General features: G+C 40.3%; 4 protein-coding genes across 5 annotated transcripts; 1 reads left to right on the forward strand and 3 right to left on the reverse strand.

Moving 5' to 3' along the window:
* Positions 1-9,718: 9,718 nt before the first annotated feature.
* Positions 9,719-10,404, forward strand: LOC117137612 (general odorant-binding protein 56a). The gene is made up of 2 exons (XM_033299138.1): positions 9,719-9,827; positions 10,036-10,404. Exons 1-2 carry the CDS (start codon positions 9,768-9,770, stop codon positions 10,393-10,395), a joined length of 420 nt encoding a protein of 139 aa, XP_033155029.1. The 5' UTR covers positions 9,719-9,767; the 3' UTR covers positions 10,396-10,404.
* A 411-nt stretch (positions 10,405-10,815) lies between these two features.
* LOC117137613 (general odorant-binding protein 56a) lies at positions 10,816-11,303 on the reverse strand. The gene is made up of 2 exons (XM_033299139.1): positions 11,234-11,303; positions 10,816-11,169 (listed from the first exon to the last, which is right to left on the reverse strand). Exons 1-2 carry the CDS (start codon positions 11,291-11,293, stop codon positions 10,816-10,818), a joined length of 414 nt encoding a protein of 137 aa, XP_033155030.1. The 5' UTR covers positions 11,294-11,303.
* Positions 11,304-12,119: 816 nt separating this feature from the next.
* Positions 12,120-13,027, reverse strand: LOC117136204. 2 transcript variants are annotated; one of them, XM_033296957.1, is made up of 2 exons: positions 12,959-13,027; positions 12,120-12,758 (listed from the first exon to the last, which is right to left on the reverse strand). In XM_033296957.1, the coding sequence occupies exons 1-2, from the start codon at positions 13,025-13,027 to the stop codon at positions 12,120-12,122; spliced, it is 708 nt and encodes a 235-aa protein (XP_033152848.1). The 2 variants fall into 2 exon arrangements, with proteins under 2 accessions (XP_033152848.1, XP_033152847.1); XM_033296956.1 differs by having other exon boundaries at positions 12,929-13,027.
* Positions 13,028-15,118: 2,091 nt separating this feature from the next.
* LOC117136205 (general odorant-binding protein 56d) lies at positions 15,119-15,739 on the reverse strand. The gene is made up of 2 exons (XM_033296958.1): positions 15,653-15,739; positions 15,119-15,584 (listed from the first exon to the last, which is right to left on the reverse strand). The coding sequence occupies exons 1-2, from the start codon at positions 15,698-15,700 to the stop codon at positions 15,237-15,239; spliced, it is 396 nt and encodes a 131-aa protein (XP_033152849.1). The 5' UTR covers positions 15,701-15,739; the 3' UTR covers positions 15,119-15,236.
* Positions 15,740-19,639: the final 3,900 nt, after the last annotated feature.

Consider the following 19,639-nt stretch of genomic DNA (forward strand, 5'->3'; position numbering starts at 1 on the left):
CGGTATTTTAAAAGAAAGTAAATTCAACGCTTCCTGTGATTTATTAGGTTTTCCTTTAACTATTTTTCTTACTAGTCCTTGTTTTTCCTCGTTTCCTGAAGAGAGTTAAATCAGTCGTAAAACGTTTTGTTTAATTCTTTTCTCCTATTTTGATCAAAGTTTTCATTTATACACAACTGTTTGCACTCCGAGGCACAACTAATGCTTGCCCCATATTATTAAGGTGGGCCTTCGTGTGTGTCAAATGGAAGTGGCAAGTGAGGGGGCGTCTCCGTTTCCTCTTCAACTTCGAATTCTGTCACACTTCTAATAAGCGCTTAAAAGCCACGCAAGGCTATCCAAAACCTGTGATTAAATGGGAAAACTAGGGGGAAGCCAGGGGTAAACCGCTGAGGAAATTTGACCGCAAGGCGAGTGACAGAAGTGGCACAGGCCACCCAATAATTGTGCATGCCCAGTGGCACCCGAGCGAAAGAAATCACTTAAAAACTCGCACAAACTCGCCACACGGCCACCTATAAATTATGCTTCACACCCAGTTCAAATAGAAGTTGTAACAATGAAATTAAAGCCACCACAAAGGGCAGTGATAAGCGGTGGAGTGTTGGGGGAAGTAGGGGCAACTCAACGCGATCATAAATCTAATGTGTAATAAATTTAAACAGCGAAATCATGCAAAAAGCAAAGGCAGGTCCTGTGGCTTAGCTCACGCACAGGACTGCTTTTCTAATTTTTTTTCTTCTTTTTTTTCCACGACAATGACTACACTTTAGCGGCAAATTTGTGCGCATTGTCGCCGTATTATTTGCTATTATTTATGCCTTTTCCACTATTTACTTCCTTTCTTAGCGCCCGCCACGCTATTTTCAGGGGGAGGTATGCAAAAGTGGCCACTCCTTGGCCAAAGGAATAAAGCCCACACATATACAGCTGCGATCAGTTTTATAGTAGTTTATAAAAAACACAAAAGTGTATAACGTAAATATAATAATATAATATAAATAATATATAAAGAGTTATTAATTATTATGAAATTGTAATGTATTTTAGCCAAAACTAACTAACAAAACAAAACTAATAAATACCATAAGATATTAACCGTACTAATTTGTTAATAAAGCATATTATGTTGATCCAGCACTATTTATGTGACTACAACTGTATCCACATATAGAACAGCCAGGAAAATACACTGGGAAAACCGCAGGCAATCATGGCTGGCTGACACTTATGGCGTGCTAAGCATTTGCGCTCGGAGAGGCTCGCGTGGATTTTAAACATTTTCACACAACATTCTCATATTTAGACGTCGCCCATCAGCCAGTGGAAATTCGCCTGCCGGTGTGTGGGTTTTGCCTTTTGCCAACCCGGCGATAATGTAAGCTCCTTTAAGCCCGAAATAAAGGACGCGAAAAGCGGACGCGAATGCGACCGCACCAACAACATGCAACGGCACACGCGACCCCAAACGAAAATCTGTGAAATGTAATTGTTACCATGAAAGCAGGGCCAACTCCCCTTTCACCGTTCCATTTGGCAAGGAAAACCCCCTTTTGAGGGCATTTTAAGTAAGTTTCGCAGTTTGATAATCGCCGGGCCTCAGCCGCCAACGCTGATATACAAATTGGCTTTTGCAATGACTTTATATATTTTACGAGTTGCGGTCCTTTTTCGAGAGAGCGTCCCTTCGTCCTTCAGTCCTTTAGCCGTTTTCCGTTTCGCATGTGAGCCGCCCTGTGATGCGATTATAAGGGAAAACTGATGCAGATAAAATTAATTGAATTCAAAAAGCCAAGCCATTGGTCTTGCTCCATCCGTTTTCTTGCCGAATGTGCCTGCACTTGGCTTGGCGAATTTTCGCCATACTTTTCTGGGTCATGTCATGGGTAAAGAAAATAGTTACATGGCCACGACTGCCTTTTCTTTATCAGGAATTAAAATCAAGTTGCTCCACTCGCATAAACTACATGTGCACTATGGTAAACTCAATGGCAAATTGACAAAATCAGATTGGTGGAAAGTTTGTATTCTACAATTATTAAGTACAATTGGCTTTATTGATAAGGGCAGTAAATAAATTAAAAATGGAGTTATGGCTTCAGAAGAAAGTCAATAAGTCGTGTATTCCAGGAACATTTGAATTCTTTTTTGGATTTCCATAGAATAATGTTGATCGATTTGGGGACTTATAAACACAGAATTCCGCAAAATTTGAAAGCCATTATCTTATCGATTTACCAACAAACCTTTTATAAAATCGGAAATACCTTGGAATAGATTACCATTGAAAGTTACATTTGTTATCGCTAGGGTTATATTATTCAGGGATCCTAAAGCTGTTTATGTTACTTTGGAAATATCGCAATTTTAAAGGTATAACAGATAAAATTCTTTGGCACATTTCACAAAGTCCCAGTGGTAGTGTACTTTTTATAATTTTTGGAGCATAATCTTATCGCTAGAAAAAACTAGACGCACATTTTAAAAGATAAGCTTTCAAATAAAATTGTGCATATGGCTATCTCAGGAGCAGACCTTAGAGGGGTTTTCCTCATTTTATTTGTCATGACTAATTCAGCTTCAGGTATTTACAAGGCCTTACTCATCGCCATGGTCATCATAATATTCCAATGTTTGTGCTAACAAACACTTCTATCGATTAGCAAGCAATACTATACAGATTAGATAGTCCTTATCTTTATGAGGCAGGTCTTGATTAGACTTGCCCTGACAATATGGATTTAGTTGCCTATAAGAGTTGGACCCATTCGCACGTACTTCAAAGTTTGCGAAAATATCTGAATAATGCCACCACCACACGGAGGACCCGGAGGACATGGACATGGGCATGGAGGACCCCCGCATCATGGCGGACCCCCGCATCATGGAGGCCACCATGGACCGCCACATCACCATGGACCGCCCCATCATCACCATGGACCTCCTCGTCCCTGCTGCTGTTTCTGCACAATTTCATAAGAATTTATAAAGGAATTTTTTAAAGATTGTAGTTTTAAGGACACTCACGGAATAAATACGAATGCCCCGAAGGAGTTCTGTAACTGTGTATGTGTTTAAGGTTAATAAGACGCCTAATTAGTATAATCGAGTGCCTCGAGTGCTAAGCAATTAATGGCTGGCTAATCATTATGTGTCACCTCAAAACGCTTTTAAACCTCAAAAGCCGCTGCCATAATACAAGTGTACCAATGGTATCTGTGTGTTTTGTTGCGTGTCGGTAATGAGTGTGTGTGTGTGTACGTATTTGAGGGGGAGTGGATGTGGTTGGAGGTGGAGATCCAGTAGCCATACACACACGCACTTCGCATTTAAGGTCGGACTGGTCGGTGGCTCTAATTTATAGCAGCCAAGTGGATGCCGAAGACCAGAAGACATACAAGTGCCATAAATTCTGGCAAAGGAACACATTATTTATACTGTCAACCGGTCCATATTTCGGATGGGAAATACTACGGCCTAACCATAAATAAGTGCATTGCCTTTGCTGTGCTGTGAAATAAGTCTTCATTAGCGGTTAAAAGGCTGACTGGTTGACCCACAAAGGACTTCTTAACGCTGCGAAATCGGTTCCCTACTCTCCATTTTCCGATTCACATTGAGCTGTTTTCGTCGCCCAGCCGCAGAAATGCCGCATTAAAGCCGGAAATTCCCAAACAACAACAAGGAAAATGCTTAAAGTTCAAATTAAGCACAACAGCTGGCGAAAAATTGAATTGAAAGCAGTAGGAGGAGCAGGAGCGGCAGCAGAGTGCCAACAAAAGCAACAAAGAGTCGCTGCTCCCGGTCACCCAACCCCGAAAAACCCCCAACCTTAAACCTCGAACCCAAAAACTCAACTCAACCCAAGGCATTTTCACGAAAGGCAGCGGAAAACAGCCAAGGGAAAACCTAAAAGGAAAAACCGAAGCACGCTTTTGGGCGACGGAGGCGCGATGTTAGCCATAACTTCGGGCCATCAGCTGGTGAAAAAAGAGAGCCCTAAAGAGACAAAAATCCAAGTTATAGCTGAAAACTGAGAGTACCAATAAATTGAGATTTTCCTGGCACAGTGGCGCCATATTTCATCATAGTGTTTCCAAGTGGTACTACGACACGCATGCGTCGCTATATTGAGTGAAATTGGAAAAATCGGAGAGCCAAATCTGAGGTTTAGTTAGTGCTTCGAACAAAGCTCAAGGGTTTGGATGTCTATTGTGGAACATTTGGATTGTTCTCCACCGATAGACATAAAATTTAAGACCCTGCTAAAGTTTACTGTTTCGATTGCTTGCAATGGCCAAAAGCAGTTTTGTTAAGTGCTGATAAGGAATTCGAACCATTTTATCTCCACTTATAAAGGTTGTCAATCAAAACACAATCTCAGGTGCTACTAAACCAGAAATACAAGAATATTATTTAATATAGAAGTCCGTTTGTATATGAAAATTTATTGGAAGTATATGCCATTTAAATAGTTCCAAAAATATCCCATGGCAAGGACTTCAAATGCCATGAAGATTACAAAATTGTAACTTTTTTAATATTTCATTTTATTTTTCACCGCATTTTTATCTCAATAAGCGTTAGTTACATTTTAGACATGTCTTAGTAATCATTTAAGGGGCTTTTATTTCTCAACACCTGAATTATTTTCCATGGAGACAATGCGATTTAATGCCTCTTGCTGGCTCTTGTATACAATTTCCTGACTTTATTTATTCAGCATTCTTGATTGTTTTTTGCCTTTCCTGCTTCATTTCCTGTGCTTCACATTCACAATGATGCAAAGTGGCTGCCACTAACGCTGTGGCATTATCCCGAAGTGTGTAATTACGTATGCTGGTGGGTAGTGGGCGCCTGCTACGCCCATTCGCATAGTTTCTGTCTAGTTGCAGTGCATAAATTATGTTAGGCCAAAGTGCAAGCAGAGTTATGTAGACGGACTAGGTTTGCTCGAAAGATTAACGCCTTCGTTTTGTTTTTAATGCGCCATGGCACTCACATCGGATGCCACACCCACTCGTCCTTATGCTGATGCTTATGGCACTAAGCCGTCTGCGAGGAGCAGGAAAAACAAACTGCAACGGAAGCTGCACCTCATCGTCGCAGCTTTCCCCCCATCTTTCCAACGACTGTGTCAGTTTTGGGCGACTGTTTCATGCGGCCACTTCAGTGCCAACTACAGCGACAATAATACGGCCAAAGCAGCACTAAAACACTGACAGAAATAGTGCGGTCATTCACAAAAATACATTCACTTTTGAAAACTTCTAATTGGATTTTTTAATATCATAAATATCATGACCCAAAATAAAGTCTAAGTGTGTACATATGGTACTTTTACTTTAATGTTTGATTCGATAGTAAAGCGCTTTTCTGGGTCAGCGTGTTTTATTATTATATCATTAAAACTTTGATTTTAAAAATTTTTAGGTTAATGCATTTTTCCCAGTGTCATAAGCGCCGGATAAGGTGCGAAAACGAGTCGGGTGTGTGTGTGTCTCTTAATGATAATGATGACAGTCTGTCGCTGGCTGTGCTGCACTTGCTCTTTATGCTGACTCTGTAGGACTCTCGGCGCGCTAGTTAAAGTTTTAATTTGGCATATTATAGTGGCTGGAGTGGCACAGCAGGCGCTCGTTAAATATGCCCACAGAACACATGGAATTAGAGCCACAAAAGCTACGTAAAAAAAAGGAACCACCGTCAGAGACGGCGACTTATGGCATTGAACTTAGCCAAAGGAAAGGGTCCTTGGGAGCTGAGATTCTTGGCCACAAGTGTGTGTATCGACATGCTCGAGTGGCTCAAAATGAATGGTTGGAGTGGTTGGCGCTAAAGCTGCTGAAATGCCGCTGGCTGCAGATGGCATTTTAAAGTGATAATTTCAACTAACTAATTGTGGTGTCATAGAATTCCAGAGAACTTTAATAACGCTGGCATCTCTTAAAAAAAGTCGATTTTCTCGTTGCTCAGCTTATGCGGAAATTTAAATATAAATATGCAAGAAAAGTATTCTTTTACTAATTTTATAAGATCTCTATCTGTACCCTCTTAACCACCTTAACTGTATATGTACATATATTTCCATTGCGATAAGATATTTTTACCTTGTTAGTGTTTGCTAATTATGCTAAAACTTTATCAGCTATACAATTAACAAGGGGGTTTTCCAAATATTAGGTTGAACTTGTACTTGAGGCAATTATAATAACCCATAATTGAGGGCATCGAGTACCATATATAGATAAATTTGTTTGTCACGACAACCCAATCAATTTAAATTGCGATTCCCATCCGAAAGCGTCTTACTCATTTGGGTTGTTAATTTAAGTTTAATTTTATTGATACAGCAATAAAAGCGGCCAAACTTCCCCAGTAGCTCTAGACAGAGATTTTGGCAACATCAAGCTCCACGTCCAGTGTGATGGCTATTAATGTTCTTGCGGCTTTTGAGCATTTCAATTCGTCCCGTTTCTTGCTTTAAGCCATTTAGCAAATTATTCGCAACGTGCCTCAACCCTTGAATGCAATACTAGAAGAGAAGGAAAGGCGGAGCTGAGACGAGAGCATACAGCCATCGAAGTTGAATGGAAATTTTTTGGCAAAGCATTTTCAATTCAATCAAACGCCCCCACACATGCTGGCTGGCATTTAAATAAAAATAAACAAGGCAAAGGAATACTTCGAAACACTTTTAAGCATCATTACATTAGCAAATTTCACCGATTTCGGGGTATAGGATGGCTTCGATTGAGACGATGGATGCGGAAACTCGATAAAAGGACTTGTGTTCATATGTGTGTGTGCGTGAGAGGCGGAACGGGCGTGGCAGGGGCAATAAGAAAGCACACATGGCACACACGAACGAGAAGTTCGCTCACTTCCGTTTCCGTTTTTCGGCATTTTCTAATTTCCATTCGCCCCAGAGTCGTGGGAAATGTAATTATGGCCATAGAAGAACCCGCAGAACCCTCTGACGTGAGCTGTTGGCCAGCTGTTGGTAGGTTTGGTGTAATTGTCGTTATAATAAATAACTTCAACTGTCCGACACTTGACACTTGACATCAGCTGCAGCGGAAGCGGCAACAGGAGCGGCAAAAAGAAAATCCCCACCCCGTTCTGCATTTCCTTCATATGGGTGCATGCAAAGTGCCAGAAAAACATTTACCATTGCCGCATATTTCAAATGCGGACACATGTAAAAATGCTGAAGCGCTGATAAGGACATTAACATTTGGCCAAACACATAGACATGGCGGAAAGCCTGGTATGGGGGTTTTGGGGGAAACTTCCTTCCGCATATGCGAAACATCAAAAAAAAAAAAATTAAGCGGAAAACCTTCACCTCGTCGCTTTTGACACGCAAATTTATAACGGCAACAGTGGCAAACAAAAACTTGCTATGGCCAAAACACACAAGCGCCCAGACCCTCAAAAATAAAGAAGGAAAAGGCAAAAAATTTTTGAACGCATACAAATGCAATTTAAATTTACTTATTTAGAACCCCTGGGAATTTCAAATTATTTGCCTTTTCACGCAAATTTAGCGACCATTTTTCTCACAGAAATAGAACTCACACAGGTGGGTCGTCGTCAGGCCGGAGTTTTCATAGTTGGGGGTATTAAGCCAACCCCCTGACATGTGTACACGGGCTGATTCTTGGGCGTAACTTTTTCCAACTCTCTTTCTTTTTTTACTTTGCATGGGGGCGATTAGAAAATGCTTCACCCCACCGAAGAAAGTAACCCAAAAGTCTCTGACAAATGCTCTTTGGCCAGCATGTTGTTGTTGCTTCTGTGTTCTGTGGTGATTAATGACGTCGAAAGCTGAGCAGGATCTGCTCTGCGGGGATGCCGTGGCAGCTTAATTTAAAATGAAAATTGTACTTAATTTCTAGCTGAAGTTTGGCGGCATTGGACGGGGGGCTTGTAGACTGATTATGCTCTTCATGGTTTTGCCTTGTGCTCTATAGGGATAGCCATCCCTAGCTCAGCTCTGGTTCATTAGAAAAAAGCTTGAACAAATATTACATTTTTGCCTTGTTAATGATTCGAAAGTTGAAAAAGAATGTACAAATTTTGAGAAATTAATCTTGTTTGTCTAGATATTTAAATGGTCACATAAGGAAGCACCTTTAACCTTTTTCAGAAAATCATGACTTTTATTTGCATTTTAATTAATACGTTCGAATGTAATTTCTTTTAACTAACCATCCGACTGATATTCAAAGAACCTTTATAATATTCCTTACTTAATACAAAGCTTACGTCGAAAAGAAAGTCAACAAAAAACTAATTCCCACCTGTTAACATACCTAAAATGCTTTTACTCTCCTGCGAAATCATTATTTTTATAAAGTTTTCAGATTAAATTGCCAGGTTTTTTCTTACTTCCAACAAACAATCTTTGCATGTGTAACGCCAGAGTTTATCACTCAAGTCGACTGTCCCCACCACAAGCAAATTGAATTAAGATTACCACACAAGGATTTCAAAGCATTTGCGGAGAAGTCAAACAAGCTTTAGTTTATTATTATTATTGCGTCAGAGCGAAAAGTTTTCAGCCACTGGTTGGTCAGGGGGTGGTGGTTGGGCGGTGGAGGGGGCTGTGGTGTCTGCGTGTGCGTTGGAAAATTTTCAATCGCAATCTTATGGTTTATTTCTTTAGCGCCAAAGCTACTTTATTTTGACAGCAGACAAACAAATGTCAGAATTGAAATTAAAAGGAAGGCAGCGACAGCAGAAGAAGTCAGTGGAAAACTTGTGAAAAACACGCCCGACTCAAAGAAGTAGACGAAGGTTTTTGCGAGGGAGAAGGGATGGATGGCTTGGCCACAGTACGCAGTCCCAATCAGAAACTCCGGATCCCGGCCACGACTTTGGATCCGACTCCGACTCCGGCTCGATTCCATCAGCCTCGTTCTGAGTCTCAGCATCAGCATTACCACCCACACGCACTGACTTTCCTGCATTCCCGCATTTTCTTTTTGTACATTTCACACAGCGTGAAATTTTCTAAATGTCATTTTGCTGTCATCTCGTGGATAATAAGATTACAACTACGCTGAAATAATAGGATTCAAATGAAAAAACTTTGCCGTCGTCGTCTGTCTCCTTGCGCTTGCTTCTCAACTTTCAATACGCGCCTGGCCACACCTCTCCGCCCAGATACATAGATATATATCTGAATCAGAATCCGACTGGGGCGTTGTCGGATGGTTATTGTGCCTTTAGCTTGGGATCTGCCACCTGGTATGGGGCAGCAGTGGAAAGTTTTTGATAGAGTGCAGCGATAATGAGTGAGTGGCCACAATTTCAGCTCAAACTCTAGACGGAGTAACTTGAGCGACCTACGATCTGGAGACCACTTGAGGCGTCCCTGTCTGTACCACGTCTGCCTTCTGATAATTGATTCGATTCCCCAGGTTGGCGAGGTAGAAGGCGGTTTAATGAACCATGCTTTCGTAGCGAGCATAACTTCAGATTGTCTACCTGGCCGCGGGCCACAAATAGACGAAAGTACTGGCCAAGATTGCAAAAAAAAAAAGAACTCAGCTAGACCAAAGGAAATGGGAGAGATAGCAAACAGAAATCTAAAACCAAAACAAAAACAAAAATCAAAAAGCAAAGCCATCAGCTGGGCTTAGAGTGATCACTGCCCGCGGCCATAAAGAGAAACCGGCTTTTATTGGCAACCAAGCCGGGTATAAAAGCAGCGATCCCATCCTATATCGGCATCAGAACTTCCCCAACGTTCTAGCAACATGAACTCCTACTTCGTGATCGCTTTGAGTGCTCTGTTTGTGGCTCTGGCTGTTGGATCGGTGAGTTTGAATTTAAGTTAAGAAAACTAAGCAATAGAATTATAGGGTATAATTTTATTAGACCCTATAAGATGTAATATTTATAAGCATATATCAACGACGAAGATCCTGACTGATTTTCGATCCTTTGGTGTGTGTTGAGGATATATAAAGTAAAAGACTTTGCTAAAATTTTTGTTATTAAAACCTTTAATTATCATTTTCTTAGTCCCTTGATCTGAGCGATGAGCAGAAGAATCTGGCCAAGCAGCATCGTGAGCAGTGCTCCGACGAAGTGAACCTTACCGAGGAGGAAAGGGCCAAGGTCAACGCCAAGGACTTCAAGAACCCCACCGAGAACATCAAGTGCTTTGCCAACTGCTTCTTCGAGAAGGTCGGAACCCTCAAGGACGGTGAGCTGCAGGAGTCCGTGGTCCTGGAGAAGCTCGGCGCTCTCATTGGCGAGGAGAAGACCAAGGCGGCTCTGGAGAAGTGCAGGTCCATCAAGGGCGAGAACAAGTGTGATACCGCCTCCAAGTTGCACGAATGCTTCGAGAGCTTCAAGCCCGCCCCCGAGGCTAAGGCCTAAAGGAGTTAGGGAGTTAATGCTTGGCAAATTGTGATTCGGGAAAAATAGTAACAAAATTTAAATAAATTCTTTGTCAAATAAAACTTTGCTTTGTTTTCTATATTAGGTGGTAATAGATACGCGTTCTAGGTTTGTTTGAGCTTGGGTTAACAGAAACGCAACAATACATAAAACCTTGTTATTATAAATCAGCCTGTTCAATGTGATTCAATGCAATCATGGAACAAGTGCATCATTCTGCAACAGAGGGGTGAGTGGCGAATTTGCCACAGCTTAATTGAGGCTCTCAAGCCCTGTTTCGCGTAAGCTGATTATAATCCATATTCGTGTGTAAGTCAGGTCATTCGGCGTTTTCAATTTGCATAATTAAATGTATGAGTGCATTGAACACTTAAACTGCTTTATTGTTTTAATTTAATTTTAGGCACTCATACCCTTAACTACACACTTTTCATAGTTATAGACAAAGTCACAGGTGGTGGCTGACTTTGTGGCTCCGCAGCTGGTAAGCAAACTCTTTAGCTTATCGACCGGCAGACTGCTGAAACGGATCTGGGCAAACTTGACGATCTTATCGGTATTGGGCTTTCCATCGTCACCCAGGAGACCCAGCTTCTTGTAGACACAGCTGTGATAGCACTTCACCGACTCCGAGGGATTCGCCACCTCCTTGTCGGTGGTCAGCAAATTAGCATCACTGGCAGCAATATTCAGCTCCTTGATGCAGGCCTGTTGAATTTGCTTGTAGGCTGCCAATTCCGCAGATGACTGGCCCTGTTTAAAATATATTAATAAAAGGATGCAATATATAAATAAGGCAGCACTTCATCCAACTTACCGCTACTAATTCGCTTAGAGCGAAAATTAGGAATACAACCAACAAGTAGATAAGTTTCATCTTTACAAATCTAAATTCACTGTCGAACTGAATTTCGTTCACAATAATATGGCTTAAATACTCTTAACATGTATAAGTTGCAGACTTAATTTTGCCAATCAAGTTATTATTTTATTAAAATTCAATTAATAAAATTGAATAATTTTAAACTGGGTTATTTTTAATTCAGAACCAATTTTCCCATTTCAACCAGTAGGCGTTAAATCATCGCTGCCTAAATGATCATTCGGGTCAGTGAGCTTTGTTTGGACTTTGGATTTATTTACTTATTGTGCGTGAAATAGATTTTCTTGTTTTAAGATAGATTCTTATGTTTTAAGTGAAATGGTTTTTGTGTATATAAGTTTCTACAAAAAATTCTTTATGCGACTAAGCATATAACAACATAATATCTTAGTGTATTAATGATTGGGAAATGGTTACTTACTTATTTTATGTATTATAAAATTGCTTACATTCCTTTTCTTCTTTTTACATTTAAATCGACACATTAGTTTACTTAACAATCAGCCCAAAACTATACTATGGAACTATTAAAAACCTTTAGAAAAAAGTGGAGCCCAAAGTTACGCCTTATTATATGGTATTCAGTTTTTCAAACACATCAGGAAAATATTAAAGACTTTAATTAATAAAGCAACTTATGATGTAGTTAGAATTCTTTAAACTAATTACGCTGAAATGCAAAACTCTTGTATTTATTTTATAGCTTTAAAACTCTCAAAAGTTGAATAAGTTACAATTGAAGTACATATTCATACATACATTTAAATAATAAGTGGATAATAAGTGGCAAACATCGATAAGAAATAAGACCCACAATTATCTACTCCGACTTAGTGGTGGTCATTGCTTCTCCAGAATGCTGGATGCCGTCGATAAAGTCGCTGCCCTCCGGACCGAATCCCTCGTTCTCCGCCTCGGTCCGCTCCAGTATCTCACGGATACGCTGCTCCGCCTCCAAAGTTTTCAGGTGATTGTAGCACAGGTGCAGCTTGTAGGCTGCCTCGCATCGTGTTTTGCCCTGAAGATCACTGCACTCCTTGATCTCCGCCTTCTCATGCTGTATGATTGTTTGCACCTGATTCTTGAAGGCCTCCTCCAGCAGGACATTGTACCTATCCACATCCAGGGTCTCATACAGACAGCTCACAAAGCACTGCAGCGGCTCATTATGCTTCAGATCGAGATAGGGCATCTGTGAATTGCCATTGAAGTCCAGATCACCCAGGTTATTCACATCGCCAATGGATTGAACTGGCGTAGGGGCTATATCGTTGTCATTATTGTAGTCGCTGTTCATCAGGCTCATATGAAATAGTTTCAGTTGCGACATTGAGATCTCGGTCCTACGCATACAAGCCCTAAGCATCTCCTGGCTGAGCTTGGTTTCGGTTCCATTTGGCGGATCTGGAACCATGGTTCGGGTCATGGACATGTTCAGCGAAACGGTAAGCGATCGGGTCTGTGGATGAAATGTATTTTTATGAACATTAAATATTGTCTCCATGTATTCCAATATCTCATTTGGAGATACTTTTAGTTTTTAGAAATTTTGATTCACTTCCCTTTTTTTAATATTTACCTTGTAAATATAAAACATATAATTCCAAGTACTACATAAGTTGAATTTACAAAAGATATATAAAATATGAAAAACATTACCCATGCTTTAGGAACGAATTCACTAAGAGTGAGGCAAAGCAATGCCATCAAACTGGCTCGAAAATACATCTAAGAAATATTTTAAAATTTTTTTGACGATTTACTATAAAAACTTTTCAACTATAGATCCTGTCGCGACTTAACAAAAGGCTTTTATAGAGTCGTCTTTATGGATCAGAAATCATTTTGAATTGCTATTTAATTGTTGTTCAAATCGATTACAAAATCATATTCATGCCTCACTTGCTAAGCCCATCAGGTAATCATATTCAGATACATCGCATATAATGTGTCATGCATCAGTGGATTGCCAATAGCATTTTTGGGTGAGAACTCAAATTAGCATTCGCCAAAAACACTCATCTGACTTATTTAATGGCCTCTATAATTGCACAAATACAAAATGGTTTGCAAAAAGTTTTAGGTTCAATTTGGTAGATGAATCTACAAAACATTTAAGTACTGCTCTATAAAGGTGTTTTAAAAACGGTCCAACCATTGTTTGCAATTTCAATTAAAATAATCATAGTAATTATTCACTAATTTGTTTTTGCAAGCAATGTGGGTTTTTCTTTTCATAAGTGTGGAAACATAAAAAAATACAGGCTGAAGTTTAAATTAGATTATGGAAATGGTTACAAGCTGGATGCGGAAAAATGATAGTACAAAGAACAGGAACCCGTCTTAGATAGAGTTATTATATTTCTTACTAGCCTAGTTGTATTGCAAACAAATTCAATCACATTAGTTCAAGCCACAGCAACTGGTTTTCTTGAACTCCTTCCTTCTTTGGACCACTCTAATTGACGGACTTAATAACAGACTTCTGCTGATAATCGGAAACACAACCGCAGCATCCCCAGCCACATCACATATTGGTCTTTAAGATCAAAGAAACTCCACATGGACGGACAAAAAGCGAGAGACATCGGAGCATGAAACAAGACAGTGGCAGCCACCCTGCAGCGAAGTTTTTATAAAATTAAATTACATTAATGTGAGAACCGCAGGGAAAGCCTCCCCCTCAAAGCATCAGCACTCAACCCCAGCCCCAACTCCAGCGATATCCTTGGTCCTTGGCCATTGAAAGCCAACTAACGGGAGCAAGACAAGTCAAACAAGACGGCCAAGACAAAGGCTGATGTCGAGCATCAATGTGCTACCATCTCACGCGTGTTGGCTCCTTTGACAAGCCGCCATGGCTGTCTACTTAAATGCATTAGCTCGAGGGGGTGGAATCCTTCGATTGGGCTGCCTTTTTAATAGACATTAGTAAACGCATCAGTGATTGTTTGTTCGCTTGGCCGGGAAGGCCATCGGCCATCAGCTCTTGTGCAGACAACTGCAACTGAAACGGATGCTAAATGGAAGTGACATGACAGCCAGACCGACCCCAGGAAGTGACAAAATGAATTATGGACCCTGGCTGCGATCCAAACTCCCCAAAAGCCAAAGTCAAAGCCAAAGTCGGAGCAATTGTTCCCTCCTATGCCACCTGATCCATGTTCAACCAGTAAATGCAATTGCGACACGTGCTCAATGAATGTTTAATGATTTGTTAATTGGATTTGGGCTTTTAAAAACACTGCTCCCCGTGTCCAATTCATTTGCTCGACCCCCAAACGCATCCTGTATCCCGGGGATCCCAGGTCTTTGTGCCAATAAGTTTGCCGTCGCTCATCAATATTTATGCCAAACATGAGCGGCCTCTGGGATCGCCGCTCTGTACCAGGGACTTAAGCCCCTGACGACGGTCTGACAGTGGTTGGTCCTTAATGACGGCCCACTGTTATGCAAATGGGTGCGTGGCCAAAACGCAAATGGGTCATACAGTGGAGCATCCATTGACAAGTCGAATATGCATAAGTAATTATGTATAAGAATTTCGCCTTAATTTCCTTTGAGACACAATAAAAGGCGTTCTCTGTGAGGGGTTGACGTAAGTTGCGTAAGTAATTTTCCTGGAAGGTTCGTTTAAGTTTGGTTGGACATCTAAAAAGTTATTTTATCAAAAGTTTAACATTAATATTTAATATATTAACAAATGGCAAGTGAAATTCTAGTAAAAGGTTTTACCATAATCTTCTATATGAAACATAGGCTCGCAAAGGTTTCTGGTCAAGTTTTTGTTAAAAACGAAATATATTCTTGAATTTTTTATTCAAAACATTTATAGATCTAGATTTTTTTGTTTACGAATTGATATACTGAATTAAAACAATATAAGTAACAAGTCACAGTTAGATTATCACACAATACAATATCGGAGCTTGGGCGCTTAGATGTGGGCGCGATTCTTGTAGTAGCACTTGAATAGCTGATAGGCAGTATCGCACTTATCCGCTCCCTTGGTGGCATCACACTTGGCCTGAACGGCCTTCACGGCATCCTCGCCGGCCAGGGGTCCCAACTTGGCCAGAACGACATCGGGCTGTATCTCACCATTGATCAGGAATCCGGTCTTCTCCAGGAAACAATTGGCGAAGCATTTCACCTTGGGATCAGTGTCATCGAAATTGCCGTTTCGCAAGGCGATCGCCTGATCCTTGGTGATTCCCTCCTGCTGGGCACAAAGGGCGCCATTGGCATGGGCCACTGCCTTCTGCTCTTCGGATAGCTGCAGTTCCTATAAGATACATTCAAAAGATACCCTTAGCAATACTACCACTTTTGATCCGATAATATATAACTCACGGCAGCCGAAATGGCCAAAATGGCGGAGAGGACAATCAGGAACTTCATTTTCGGTAGAGATGTTGTTGAAAACCCTTTGGTATCGAAACTGTTGACTTTATTCGGTTAGCATCTGGCTTTTATACGATTTTGAATGCAGCTTCGCTAGAGTTTTGTTTTGATTATAGCTTTTTGTTTTCGCTCTACTCCGCTGATCACACTGTATAAGCAATTATTACACATACACACATCAACACACCGGTTAGTTTATTTAAATCGCCGTTTTAATGATTCTCGACGTTTTGTTTTGTCTGGTTCAAGCCCTCTCCGATTTATCTGATAACCCGAAACTGACTCACTTTTGGCTTGCCATTTCGGTTTAAAGTTCAACCGATACTCGAATCAGTTAATGAAGCAAGTTCACTGCGGCTCCCATTGTACCTATAATTGGCCTTAATGCCCTAGACTCGAGCTTATTATAAGGCTAAAATCATTTCAAAGCCATAATGTAAGTGCTAATTGTAGTTTCAGATTTTCCACCGATTAAAAATGTGTTGTACTTCCCAAGGGTCAGAGTGCCCAGCGAAGCGTCAACGTCAACTAATTTGATTTAACAATACTCGTAACTCCCAAACCTTAAGCTTGAAATACAATCTAACGTTGATTTTTATGGAGGTGTTAAAACAAAGTGCATGCAAAACATGAGCGTGGATTTTCAGAGAATAGAATATAAAAGCAACATTTTATTTTACTTACAAAAATTTTTAATGACACCTAAAATTTGATATAAGTCAACGGGGGCCATAAGATGCTTGAATTATTTGTAAGCCCTAAAAAAATATAAATATATTTTTTCTTATTCCCTATAGATAATTCTTATATAGATAATTCCTCGTTATTATTAAATTTTTCTCATATTTATAAGGTAATGAGGTACTGCAACAAATTATTTCTTTGTCATTCTAATGCCATTAATAATAATTAAATAATTTGGTTAATAGGCCCGATTTTTAAAATTAACTCTGAAATAAGTCTGCTATTACATGATCAAATTAATGACGATCGCCTGATTCGTCAAACCTGTTTTAAGTTTGTCAGTTGTTCTCCTACCTATTTTTATTGTTTTGTTGGTTTTGTCCAAAGTTTGAAGTCAAGTGCCGGTATCAAAGTCCAAATATTCAGATGACTCTCAAAATCTCAAGTCCGTGCGATCAACCTAAACTGGTTTGCTAATTAATTTGTGGCACAGATATGTCTAGCTGATTAACAATTAAAGTGACATTCGTGTGATTTGCTGAGTTATGCATGAGTTTTGAGCGGAACCGTTTAAGTCGGCTAACTGCCCGAATTATTTAATTATGGTAATAGAGGCGCAGTAGACAAAGTTGATGCCTACGTACCAGAACTTTTCCTCATATATTTTATCAATATTTACTGCTGACAGCATCGATAATTCATGACCTACTCAAACTATATACCGGTGCCTGGGTCACCACCCCCTAGACTTTCGGAGACGAAGTTTCCGCCGGAGCAAAGTCGTAAATAGTTACGCACGCCAGGGAAAACAAATGTCAGAACGATTATTGCGGCCCATCGTCGCCTGCCAGGGCCATAACAAAAGTAAAATATTTAAATAGTAATAAATTCATAATGTCATCGTGTATAATGCCCCACAGCTACTATCGGGGACCTTCCAACGATTTATAGACAATAATAACTGCAAACACGAAGCGGTGGCTGACTCCTCAAGTAGTTTGATTTCAGTTCAAGGAGGTGGAGGGGGCGCCTATTCAGCTTTTCCAGCTTTTCCACCTGGTGAAGAAGTTCGCTGTGCCCAAAAGTTTCCTTTAGTGGAAAGGAATAAAACTATTTTATCGCAGACATGATAGAACGGGAGGGAATGTCGCATGCGACTCATATATAATATAAATATTGAATACTATATGGCATGCCATAAAAATATAAACAGCACATAAAACGACAATGAAAAACAATGGCACACGTTATTAAATATGTGTGCCCGAAGAACTGGTAACGGCTAATGAAATGTCATCGGACCCGAGGGCTCAACTCAACTCAACTCAGCTGAACTGAAATGCAAATGTCACGCGAAAAACTATTTGACGACAACATTACGTTGACATAATAATAATGCTGTCAAGCGTTGAAGGACCCCGACTTAAAGCCAAAAGCTCGGCTAGGAGTCATATGCAAATTTTACGAGCTTCTCATGACCGCTCATAAAAGTCAATTTATTAGCTATGGGAAATTAAAAAGAAAAACAATTAAATAAGTGCAAAGCGTGAATTTGATTACGGTCAGCGCTTATGCGAGCTACTAAAATTCAATTTTCATAAATTATTCGGCCTAGAATCAGAAGTTTTATTTAGACCAACAGATTAGTAATTGAATGCAAGGTTAAAGTTTATAATAAAATATTTTCAGCTCTCACTAAAAGTTAACAATACCAATTCAGTTAATAACTGGAAATCGGTAATTGTGGCATATCCGATAAAAATCAATAATTTAAAGATAATAAATGCAGGCGGTATCCTATAATGGCAGCTGTGTAATTAATTATAACCAATGGCGAGATAGGACCTCCAGCTCCCGATTCCGCAAGCCCAGCAAAAAGCTACAGAAATTCAATTAGGCTTATCCCATGCAATAACAACACCGGAAGCAACAACAAGAGAGCTACGGAACAGCTGCAACACCTGCGCAATTAATTAGTGTTTGCCGCATTAATTTCAGAAAATAAAAAGAGATGGCCGAAAGGAAACCAGAGCCACCACCAGATGGGATAAGATAGGCACCCTTTAGGGTCAAAACCCAGCGTGGCTAATAAATACGGAAAGGCCCCTTCCAGCGTCCTTGGCTCTTCCACAACTGGAGCAGAACATCCTCAATGGACCACAAAGGCCGTGGAACACTAAGCCAGTTAAATCAAATAAAGCAAATTCAGTTAATTTAAATTATAATGAGGGCCCAGTACCAGCGAAACATAGAATACTATTTGCTGATGAAAAGATGAAACGTAAGCCAAAAACTTGTGCAAATATAGTGGCCTATTTGCTAAAGATGGGTAGGTTTTGAACTATTTACGTTGGGATTACATTTTAAAATGTCTCTTTTTTTAATTGCTGTATTTGTATAAAAAGTATGCTACAATCCGATGGATAATCTTTTTTCCCCAAGGCACGCATTAAAACTGGGAAAGATATCATAATTTCCACTTCTATAATTTGTTTACGATTATGGCCGCATGCAAAATAAAACGCATTTAAGTAATTAAGTCATAAAAAAAGTGGCGTGCTGGGTTTGCTCCATAAAAAGCGACCCGTCTGCAATAAAATGCCAAAAACAAAACAATTAGGCAATTAAATGTCTTGGTATTACCAAAAATTTTCGTTTTGGTAACAAAACGCGTCATAAAATAAGCCAAAATGTACTTGGCCGGCGGGAATACGAGTGGAGGAGGCCCTAAAAATGGATCACAAGTGGGGGAAATTATGTGAAAATGTCTGCACTGGCCTTTTTTCTTGGAATCCGCTCTTGTCTCCCTTCGACATCCCAATAAAAACGCAAAGAAAAAGGCGATTGCGAATGCGTATGCGAGTGTTTTAGTAATATTTATTGAATTCCAGTTAACGAACCCAGAACCGATGGAGCGTTGGATAAGGGACAATGTGCGAAACACAAAAGGAAGGGGGAAAAGCATAGGGACGGGCCAACAGTCAAGCAAAGCTTACAAAGCTTTTCAACGCACATTTTCCGAACCCGTCGCCGCATCCCGAAACTGCCGGAAAATTCCGAGCTCTGCAAAATGAATTCTTTTGTGACAAGTTCAATTCGGTTGAGGGGCCAGTCAGTGGCTGGGATGTGGAGTTCATATGGAACTCCGACCGAACTGTAGCTGCTGCTCCTCGAGACCTCGAAACCTCCAATCCTCCTATCCCCCTATCACCCTGTCATATAACGCATCAAAGACGGGCCAGGTGAAGGAAT

This window comes from Drosophila mauritiana, chromosome 2R (genome assembly GCF_004382145.1).
Source record: "Drosophila mauritiana strain mau12 chromosome 2R, ASM438214v1, whole genome shotgun sequence".
NCBI lineage: Eukaryota > Metazoa > Arthropoda > Insecta > Diptera > Drosophilidae > Drosophila > Drosophila mauritiana.

Coding starts and splice junctions, on each gene's coding strand:
- LOC117137612 (XM_033299138.1), top strand. CDS start 9,768: ATGAACTCCTACTTCGTGATCGCTTTGAGTGCTCTGTTTGTGGCTCTG. Junction 9,828..10,035: donor TGGCTCTGGCTGTTGGATCG/GTGAGTTTGAAT, acceptor TCATTTTCTTAG/TCCCTTGATCTGAGCGATGA.
- LOC117137613 (XM_033299139.1), bottom strand. CDS start 11,293: ATGAAACTTATCTACTTGTTGGTTGTATTCCTAATTTTCGCTCTAAGC. Junction 11,170..11,233: donor CTCTAAGCGAATTAGTAGCG/GTAAGTTGGATG, acceptor TATTTTAAACAG/GGCCAGTCATCTGCGGAATT.
- LOC117136204 (XM_033296956.1), bottom strand. CDS start 13,027: ATGTATTTTCGAGCCAGTTTGATGGCATTGCTTTGCCTCACTCTTAGT. Junction 12,759..12,928: donor TCATATTTTATATATCTTTT/GTAAATTCAACT, acceptor TTTCATCCACAG/ACCCGATCGCTTACCGTTTC.
- LOC117136205 (XM_033296958.1), bottom strand. CDS start 15,700: ATGAAGTTCCTGATTGTCCTCTCCGCCATTTTGGCCATTTCGGCTGCC. Junction 15,585..15,652: donor TTTTGGCCATTTCGGCTGCC/GTGAGTTATATA, acceptor TGTATCTTATAG/GAACTGCAGCTATCCGAAGA.